Source organism: Macadamia integrifolia, chromosome 7, assembly GCF_013358625.1.
Source record: "Macadamia integrifolia cultivar HAES 741 chromosome 7, SCU_Mint_v3, whole genome shotgun sequence".
Taxonomy (NCBI): domain Eukaryota; kingdom Viridiplantae; phylum Streptophyta; class Magnoliopsida; order Proteales; family Proteaceae; genus Macadamia; species Macadamia integrifolia.
Genome location: NC_056563.1, coordinates 11567539 through 11578205, shown reverse-complemented (window position 1 = coordinate 11578205; position 10667 = coordinate 11567539). Strand labels below are relative to the sequence as shown.

Below are 10667 nucleotides of genomic sequence, written 5' to 3'. Positions count from 1 at the left end.
GCTTGCCTTGTTTTCTACATGTAAAGCAGTTAGATCAATTGTTGCCTTTGTCTGAGTTCCTCCCAGTTTTGGAAAGAATCATAAGTGTTTGGGATAGATTCCGCTCCCAATTGTAGTGGCGTTGTAGGGTTTAGCAGGTTTTCTGTCGATGAAGTGTCGAAGAAGAAGAGGAGATTTCGATCAAGTTTTAACTTACTAGAAATCCCATTATGCAGCAAGCGACCTTCTCTGAAAGTGGCTCAAAACAATGGCCCGTAAACATCAGGGGTCTTAGGCACAATTCCAAAAAAAAAAAAATCAGAATATTCAAGAGGCAATCCAGAAAACTGTGGGTCCACTTAATCCATATAAAAAGCTGAAATAGAGGACACATTCTCTTCATAATTTAGAGTAGGCACATCACTGTGACATAATTAACAAACAAACATTACTGATTTTCTATTCTGTGACATCCATTTCTTTGTGGAAGCATGTTCATGAGCAATATTCATGATGAAACACTGCCTGGTGCCTGGCTTGAGATAGATACACACATTGAAGAGAATTACAATTTCATGCCCAATCGACCTATCCTTTTGTTTTTTTTTTTTTTTTTCCTCTTCCATCACCCCCCCCCCCAACACAAACCCCCAAAATGTAAAGCACAAACTCTCAACAAACAAAACCTGCATAAAACAACATTTCACACAATTTGCCAAACTTCTTATTGTCAGCATGAGATCTGCTTGAATTGCCACTCTCTACTGTGATGTCAACCTCCACAGTCTCACGCATGCATCCTCTCCTGAACTCACCAGACTCTGCTCATCTGTGAAAGCCACTCCATATACACCACCCAAGTGAGCTCCCTTAATGGTTATTCGACTGGATGCAGGCTTATCAACTTCGTATATGATAACACATGTGTCAAGTGATCCGGTTGCAACTTTAGTGTTATCAGGAGACCAAGCCAGACAGTTTACACGGGCAGTATGGTACAACATGTTCTTGAGCTTCACCTGAAAAAAGACAATTTGTCAGAAAGAAATGTTTGTTCAAGGAACCTGAATCCATATCTAGGTAGGAGAAGTATGCTCAAGATGTTCTATGTAAGTATTTCTTATTCTCCACTTTTTCTCCTTTCCCTACCCTCAAAGTGGGTGGGTGGGTGGGTGGGTGGGGGGGACGTTAAGATTGCTTGATTGCCAATTTTTTGTCAATCAGCAACCCGAAGGATTTATTAGAGAGAACAGAAAACTCAGGCAATAACGAGAAAGATTAACAAAAACAGAGATGAAACCAAACCACCAGAGATAGGAGAGGAAGATCAAATGCTACGATGTCTCCCCCCAAAAACAAACTCAGCTTATTGTTGAAGACCTAGAGGGAATACCAGACGAGTTTAAGAGAGCATTTGTTTTACCTCTCGAGATGCACGATCCCATACAACAGCTTCTCGATTAAGATCCCCTGAAGCAATCAGAGAAGAATCAGGCGAGTAACGAATAACATTTATAGCACCCCGGTGCTTCTCGAGGACTGTTTCTTCCATTAGTGTATCCCCTTTGATGGAATATACATGTAATTTACCATCCTGCGCACCCACGATAGCTTCACTTCCATCCGGTGAAATTGTTGATGCCGTCACGGCAAACCCAAGGTTGATTGTTGAAACTACTTTTGACCCACGAAGTAGAACTACTCCTGAATCAGTTGAAATCAAAGCAAGTTCAGGACAAAGAGGTGCAAGGCTCAAATCCTTGGGCTGACTGCCAACATCAATGGATTCTGCCTCTCCACATTGATCCCCAAGCAAAGTACTTCTCCTTACCTGAAATTTTGGGGAAAGGAAAAAAATAAATAAAAGAAAAAAGTTGAAGCTTACCCAATAAAATGTACAACAATTTTTTTAAAATAAATAGAATTTATGCCGATGATTTCAAGGAATTAAAAAAAAAAATATATATATATATATATAAATGAAATGCAGGGGCAGTTGCATCCAAATAAAACAGAAAGAGTTACGACAATGCATATGCTTGAACTTTGCAAGGGCCATGTTTAGGCTTCAATAAGCTTGTATACAACAAAAGGTAGACTAATTCTGCTAATTGCTCTTCCTGATAGACTTAGTAAGTTAAATGGGATCTAATCATGGGAAAAATGAGGATGTTACTCGTAAGGCAGAATAAAACCACCAATTTTGCATTAGCCATGACTTTCAAATCAAAAGAATCAAAAGCAAATTATAATTTATAACTCCTCTGTGATCCAACAAGGTTGGTATGAGAGGATATTATCATAAGACTAGTAACGATGCAACACCCATACAAGTTCCCTTCTTGAAGTAAAACAAAGCCAATTATTTGAGATCAGAGAAATTTGAAGCTATTGGAGTAATGGATAATTCTCGAATGTATAGCAGAAATTTTAGGGTTCGGTCAAAGAGTAGATAGAAAGAAGACCATTGAAAAAAATTGATCCTAAAGGAATAGAAAATTGATTATCTCTTTCAAGAAACAAAAAATATGATATAAGCAAACATTTTCTTATTTTAAAGTTTAATTTTAAAAGAAGCAGAATAAACAGAACTTCACAAATAAAAGACCGATACTATAATACCAAAATTTGGTCAATCACCTCGTAGTGGGTGTATCAAGTTGTTAGGCATCTAAAGAAGAGTTAAATGTGAGAAGTTGCAAAACCAACTCTTGTTTGTATTTAGAATTCCAAAAAGTTAAATGAACTACTTCAACCACAGTTGACATATCAGTAATTTTATGAAAAAAAGGTAATGTATGCAAGTTGGAATTCGCAAACACAATACAATTGTAACCACTAGTGAACCACCAAATATTAGTATAGAAAAGTAATTTTTGTATTACACTTATCTGGATTCAAGTGCTGATTGAATAATTTTGAGAATACAATGTTGTTCTTCCAACAACAGCTAACCTCAGTAAATGTAGGACTTCCCAACATTCTGCCAGCAAAAGACAAGAAAATGGCTATATATATTGACAGTTCAATTCTTAAGTCCGGATGAGCATCAGCCTATTCTGAAATGGTAACTGGGTGCTCCAAAGCAGTCATAAGTATGGAAGCGGGCCGGAGGTCCTGAAAGATATCACCCGCAGAAGATGATTCCTATATAGATTGTTGGCATTGTTAAAGCTCTAGGGGCAATTCTGTCCTGTCGAGCTTAGGTTATTATTATTAGTTTCCTTTCATTTATTGTAATAAGTAGGATAGGGATATTTTAGTCCCCTTACCTCTCTTTTTGGACACATATATATATGTGTGTGTGTGTGTGTGTGTGTGGAGTAGCCTGCGATAGGTAATAATTCACTATCATAGGCTGCCTCCAAGGCTCCAACACAAGTTCGGTAGTCTCTCTCTCTCGCTCTCTCTTTGTTGTCTCTTGGTTTGATTACTCAGATTCTGGTTTGTAACATGGAATCAGAGCATAAGTAATCAGATTAAGGTTTTTCCTTCTCCCTTCTGCTGATTTCGATTCTTGTTTCACTCTATTGAGGTGTGCAGCCACCTATTGCTGCCTATACTATGGATTAAGCCTCATTTGTAATTGATGGAATGCTCTTATATTGTCTACTTGATGATTTACTACTGCTAGGTAGGAGAGATCTCCCTAGTCTTATATCAATTTTCCTCTCATATAGGAAAAATCGATTTCTTTTAGGGTTATTTCCCTAAATCGATTGTTGTGCTTCTTCTTGGTTGATGTCTGTGGCTGCTTTGTGGTTATGTTTGGTATTTCCACTGTGGTTGCTGGTCGTCTTGCCTTATAATCTTTTAGTAAATAACTCTAAAAGGATTTGTGCTCCCTTGGTTGATGCCCCATCAAAGAATCGATTATTTTTAAAGGGTTTTTTTCCCTAAATCGATTGTGATGTTTCTATTTGGTTGATGTCTGTGGCTGCTTTGTGGGATATATTTGGTACTTCTATCATGCTTACCGGTCTCCTTCCCTTATAATCGTCTGGCAAATCACTCTACCAGGATTTGTGGTCCCTTGGTTGATGCCCCATCAAAACCCTGAGAAATCGTTTTCTCCATGTGACTTATTTAGGGCCTTCTCTGCTACTTGGGAGATAATCTACTGCTGGTTTGTTCTTCCAGCTCTACTCTACCATCAATCTGGTATGATTTACAGTTGATTATTTGGACTCTGTGCTACTATCTATTACCTATAGATTTGGGGTGGTTTCAAAACCCTGAAACCCTAATCGATTTTGTTCTTGGGATTGGTTTTACTTCCTTTGTTGCTGATCATTGTTGTAGCCACCTTGTTTTTGTTGCTATGGCTGATAATGTACGGGATCCCAATTGTCACCCACTATTTCAAACTGCAGCAACAGAAATCACCTCACAAAACCATATTGATCTGAAACTATACCCTAGAGGCCTAGACAGATAACAGAATGACATCAAAAATCCATTTACTAAAGCAGTTGATACCTGTGATAGTTCCTACAGGAAAAGAGTTCCTTATACAAATGCTTCTCACATATCTGCTTCATTTATGCCCTGAATCTCACTAAAAGAAATGAACAACTTGGCAAAAAATTCTGATTTGGTTTTGGAACTTTACAACGTCATGCAAATAGTCCTGGAAGTAGATGCAAGTGTGTGCTTACTGTAGTCTACCGATTTAGACTTTAAGCTGTATAATTTCAGAAAGTTAAGGCAGTAAACCAGAGGACTATGTTCTATTTTCAGTGGTAGAGCATGTGCATAATACAATAAACATTGCGACTAGTTATTTGAGGGTGTAGTATAATAGATATTCATGAAGCGATAAACATAAGTTAAAGTTCAGAATGCCTCAATTCTATTCTGCATATTCAAAAATCAACTGAAATATAACACTACACAAAGGAAAACCTAGTGCTCTGACACTGTACTTACATAGAACATATAAAATAACCAGAATGAAAACAAATTTGAGAAGAATGCCTTAAATTGGTTTATCACTGCTGAAAAACCAAATCAGAAGCATATAGATCTGCATGACTCACCTTATTATCAAATCCAGATGAAACAATCTCTTCTTCAACAGCAATAAAACACTTAATTTGAGAAGCATCTTTCCTTTCTAATTTACCACTGTAACCAATTCCTTGAATCCATCTAACAATTATGCCATCGTAGCTGCTAGACAAGATGACTTTTGGGTTGCTTTGAAGTACAGCTAATGAACTGACACTCTTCATATGCCCAGACAATGATAGTGGGGTTTTATCTGGATCACTTGCTGAAAATAAATTAATTGTACCACCAAGAGAAACAGTGACAAGATGGTTATTCTGCCATAGACATCCAACTAGCATATCATCCACTCCTCCCGATCCAGGACATGCTAGTGTCTTCTTCACCTTCCCATTACCATCCTCTGAGATTTCCCATATTTTTGCAGACTTATCAGCAGAAACTGTCAGCACCTGAAACAGTTAACATTACTACTTTGACTCGGTACGTAAAAAGTTAAATGAAGAGATGTTTCAGGCATTCAGAAGAAAGAAAATAAACACAGGAAGGATATGAACTCAATGTTAACCTGTTTACTATCAGGACTCCAACTAACAGCATATATGGTGCCCCCGTGGCCATCTTCAGATGACAGCTGTCCAATCTTTTCTCCAGTCTTGCCATCATATATTATTCCCTTCTTATCTGAGCTTACACTGATGAATTTGCTTCCATCAGGAGAAAATCTGATACAATTGACAAAATTTGAATGGTCCCTGCAGATTCACAACAGATTTTCAGGAATGCAGCATAAATCACCATCCTGATCTAGTAACATACAATACCAAGATTTCTAGTAAGTCAGTTGCAGAGGAAAATCCTAAATGCAACTACCAAAATTGATACTCAGAATCATGCTCTAACAGATGCATTTCTTAGACTGTAAAACATGAAAGGAATATCATTTAAGGTTTTGATTGCGGTTGAATTTCCTAATCCACGACAGGATTGGATGATCCACTTGGATCTATCTGAACCAACAAATGAGTCAATCCTGGATTGGTCCCAGCTATATCGAGATATGCTAATTCTTAAACCATAATATCATAACAATCTGGTTGTGCTTATAAAGCTTATCAAACCTGTGAGACTGCTTGAATTTAAATGGTGGTCCTTCATAGAAATTCACCAAAAAATCCTCGCCACACGTGACAATGCGAAATGGTCTTGTTGGCTTAAATGCGCAACTCAATACACGCTTTGAATGGCCATCAAACTGCCCCACATTAGTGCCTGAATCCCACCTACAAAAGAATATGCCCTTGATCATTTAATCGCCAACAACCATAACACTGTAAAAAAGCATAAAATTGAGCCACGAAGGAAAAAGAAAAAAAAAAATATGCATGAGACACAATAGCAGTTACAGAGATAGAGAAGTTACAAATTCGTATTGCATGCAATGAGACTGCAGATTTGCAAAAAGCAAAACTAATGGAAGGAGATGTTATATTCACTAAAAACCTCATATTACAAATTACATATAATTGGAGCATGCATTTGCCAGAAACTAGCACCAGATCATCTTATGTCAGTATTGGTAAATTCAAATTCACCCAAGAAATTTTTTTGTACGAAAGATCACGGACTGAGTACCCTTCCGTCCATTAGATTTCTAGTAAACTTCCACAGTCAGTGTCTTGGACAAAGATGACCAAGTAATGGTTGATTTCTGATTTGCAGGTACAATAAAGAATCAAGCCCTGTGCCAATTTTTTATTTCTTCCTTTTCCTGTTTTTGGGATTAAATGATGAATTTATAAAGAATAGACTACATATTCAAGAAAGAAGAAGCCACCACAGCAAATTTTGAGGAATATGTTCACGTGTATCGATGTCTTCTGGTACTAATCTTTTTTTAACCTTAAAGACTGCTGTACAACACCAAGGATGTGCATTGAATTATTCTTGAAGTTGTTAAAAAGAAAAGGAAAGCCTTGTATGGTTAGACACTTTCCTTATTATAAGATATTTTTTGCATTCAAATTCAGCAAATTTCTTTTTTGTTTTTTGGGGCCTCCAGCCCCCTCGCACTCATGCTTGTGGCCTTTGCAAACTCTACAAGCCTGGTTTATAGTAATTTTCAGAGTATGGGTTTATTTTCTGCTTTTATCGAATGATAACTATAATAGTATATCTACAGCGGTTACTCCAATGTTCGCAGTGAATGATCCTCTTTTTGGAAGGACTGACCCGCATTGTGGCTTCAACCCAAGCTAGGTAAGCGTTCTAGTAGCAGCTGTTGCTGCAGTTTCTCAAGATCTCTGAGTAATCTGCCTTTCTAGATGGCATTAATGTAATGTAGCAAAGATTTTTTTTTTTCTTTTCTTTTCAGTTCCAGCTGCAACTATTAGAAATAGGCTAGCGAACTGAGCGGATAAAGGCAAGAACCAGGCCAAGCCAAACAATCATCAAAATGAAAGACACAAGCACGTTGCGAAAAACCAAAATGCTGAAAAAATAATATAAAAGAGAACAGTTTAGCAATTTCCAAGCATAGTAGTAAAATGTTTTTCATTTATTTCTAGGATTTACAGTACACATATGACAAATTAAAAAAGGTGAATGGGGAATAGGGTTCTCTTAACAAATATGAGAGTAAAATTTATGATAAATCAGAGGAAAAATGTATGACAGGAAAGGCGAGCCAAATCCCAAACATCTCATACCTAGCTTACCACACAACAGGAGGAAAGTCAGGAAATATAATTCGACAACAGTCTCTCTGCTTGATCTAATATTTTAAAAGAATAACAATAACAATAAATGAAAAACACTCATACAGTAATAAACTTTTTTGATATTCTTATAATTAACAGTAGATTGCATTGGAAACAAATAAATAACAAGTACAGGAAAGATCAGTGCAAAGACAACTTGTGAAGAAAGGAAACACATCAACACATTGCAGTGGCAGTAAAATTCCATAAATCATGGCAGATATGGTTATGCCCTGTCATAACAGAAGTAAGCCCCAACTGTCACCACTGAGATGAGATGCTCATCAAGGATGCAAATGCATAACCTTTTTATGCCAATTAGCTTAGCAATGAGCACTGCAATTTGTGGGTCATTGGTGTAGGCGACAGAATTCTGGAACAGAAAAATCAACTTATTGGGGAATATGTATATAATATTCTGTGTTAACCCACACTGTGGTCCAATGCAAGGTAAAAGCAATCAATTTGATGCAAAAGGGGAAAGAAGGAAAAATCAACAAGCGTAAAATTCCACAAAAAGGAGCATATAAAGTTTTCTAGAACAGAGCCTTGGTAATATAAATTGGTACCCATATCAATGTCCCTTGGTATGGATGCAAATACCTCCATTGAAGTGCACCGAGAGATTCTTAAAACCAAAAATAAAGATTACACTGTGGAAAATCTATAACTTAACTGTAACTACCACTTTACATTGTTACTTAAGTATAGTTGTTAGTTTGAAATAAGTTTTTAAAACAAATGAAGATTCAAAATAGTTTAAAATAATTGTTTAAATACAAAAGAAGTTTCACAACACTTGTCTCTTCATTTACTCATCACTTCAGTTCTTCATTGGATGAACTTATGTCTCTTCATGAAAGCTTCTTAAAGGCATTGTTTCTTCAGTTTTGTGAGATCTAATGCTTCCCCTGTAGAAATAGAGGGAAGCTTTAGCCTTTTGAGCAATGAATCAAGTCCCTCTGCAGTCATCAGTGTGTATGTGTGGCTATTCTTGCTCTTCTCTGTTTTTGAGTTTTGAAAGTGATACTACCATAAATATTTTCCTTTTAGTTTGACCACAACCTTGTAGTACTTGAAGGGGTCTAGTCATCGAGTGAATGATTACTAGGGAAGCCAGTGGACTGTTTTATCTTAGAGGCCAATTCATAGTACTCCTGGTTGCACTGTAGGGAGTGTCTAAGGTCTTAAGGAAATTGTCAAGTGAAACGACTCAGTCCGTCAATTTTTCTAACGATTTCTGTTACAGGTCTATGAAAAGTCTATGATAATTTCTTGCAAGTGATTGATCCAAAGTTTTCCTACCATAAAGACAACAGTTAGGTTTGATCTCTCAATATCCTGACATATAATTCCTACAATAGTTTAATTGCATTAGAACATGATCGAGTGGGGAAAATGAAAAATTAAAATTAATTTCACCTGTCCAATTTCAAAATGCAACCATAATCAATAGAAACTAGAAAAAAAAAAACCCTTTGGAGCCTACAATCACTTCCAATAGAACCAAATGAAAATGAAGCATGAAACTCACATGAAAGCTCGCACAAGTGATTTGCCCTTGCCGTCACCAGAAGCAACAATCCTCTGACCATCAGGCGACCACTGGAGATCATCGATCCGACCAGAAAGAACCCTAAATTCTTTCTTGAGGACGTGATCGTTATGCGCCCCCCAAATTTTGACTGTCCCAGAAACATCGGCGGAAGCGATCCACTCACCATTGGGGGAAAAGCGAGCAACGGTGGCAGGATAAGCATGTTCACCATAGATAGAAACTTCAAGAGGCCTGTCAAGATAGCGAATTATAACAGATCTGCCATTACAGTAGACTATTGAGTTCGACTTGGGATCGCCTGAGATTAAGATCCCTCGCCCTCGCTCTGTCGACGGAACACAAGCGTACGTCTCTGAAAGCTCAGCCATTTCTACTCTCTCTCTCTCTCTTGTTCTTCTATAAGAGCAGAGAGAGGGGTCGAGTGGAATTTGAGAATGGAAGATAGTTTTCAGCAAGTTGAAGACAGTTTGCTACGTGCACTATGTAAAGTAGTAAAAACTAGTCCTTTTAATTTCTTCAATTCTGACTTTCTGGTCTCAATAAAAAAAAAAGACTTTCTGGCTGTCTGTGCCACATAATACGGGTCTTGATACCAAATCCGACCAAAAACGAATCCGGATCTTCTGTGTCCATCTGCTCTCTCTCTACGTTTCCATAGAACATGGAAAGGAAAGGTTGGGTGAAAAAAAAAAAAAAGAGACCAGAGTGATAGAATCATTGATCCGAAAACTGTAAAAGATCAAAATTGACTGTTTGAATCGAATGAGAAAATTTGAATTTTTTATTTTATTTTGTAAATTCAAAAAAAAAAAAATTTAAATAGGAAATGACTAGCACATCATTTGTATGTCGGAAGCTAATGCTCGATGGGTTTATCTTTCTCTTCCCCCTTTGAAATGATCCCTATCTCCGGAGTTTTACACGAAAACAATTTATCATACATTGGATGTGAAAGCATATAAGGATTGTAGGCATTCTCACCTTAACGGTTAGCTTTTAAAGATGAATGTTTAAAAGAATTATTTCTTTATGGTCGGTAGAGGGCAACACTTTTTAGTTTGGGCCTCATATTTATCCTATAAACCATGTTCGTATGGTGGCAGAATGTTCCACATGAATCCAAGTTGGAAGGATTCACTGAATCAGTCTCACAATTCTTTGAAACTGGTTGTTTTTCCAAGCATCGAGGGAATTGACACTATTCGGCACGATAACAGACTTGAACTACCCAAGTCTTGATAAGTAGTCTTTGTTGGAATTCATCCCACACTAAAGACAATGTAAAAAGAAATCTATACCATACACCAACGAAGGGTTGGAGAATTATATCATTCATATGAAGTCCACATGGGTTAATATAT

General features: G+C 37.1%; 1 protein-coding gene across 1 annotated transcript; it reads right to left on the bottom strand.

Annotated features, from left to right (window-relative positions):
* Positions 1-319: 319 nt before the first annotated feature.
* Positions 320-9789, bottom strand: LOC122085130 (actin-interacting protein 1-2-like). The gene is made up of 6 exons (XM_042653571.1): positions 9283-9789; positions 6111-6272; positions 5558-5744; positions 5019-5441; positions 1403-1810; positions 320-998 (listed from the first exon to the last, which is right to left on the bottom strand). The coding sequence occupies exons 1-6, from the start codon at positions 9672-9674 to the stop codon at positions 741-743; spliced, it is 1830 nt and encodes a 609-aa protein (XP_042509505.1). The 5' UTR covers positions 9675-9789; the 3' UTR covers positions 320-740.
* Positions 9790-10667: the final 878 nt, after the last annotated feature.

What these genes read in the sequence shown, in the direction of transcription:
- LOC122085130 (XM_042653571.1), bottom strand. Translation starts at nt 9,674, where the DNA reads ATGGCTGAGCTTTCAGAGACGTACGCTTGTGTTCCGTCGACAGAGCGA. An exon ending in TCACTTGTGCGAGCTTTCAT is followed by an intron (nt 6,273 to 9,282) that starts GTGAGTTTCATG and finishes ATTCTTTTGTAG; the next exon opens with GTGGGATTCAGGCACTAATG. An exon ending in GGGATCGTGCATCTCGAGAG is followed by an intron (nt 999 to 1,402) that starts GTAAAACAAATG and finishes GTCTTTTTTCAG; the next exon opens with GTGAAGCTCAAGAACATGTT.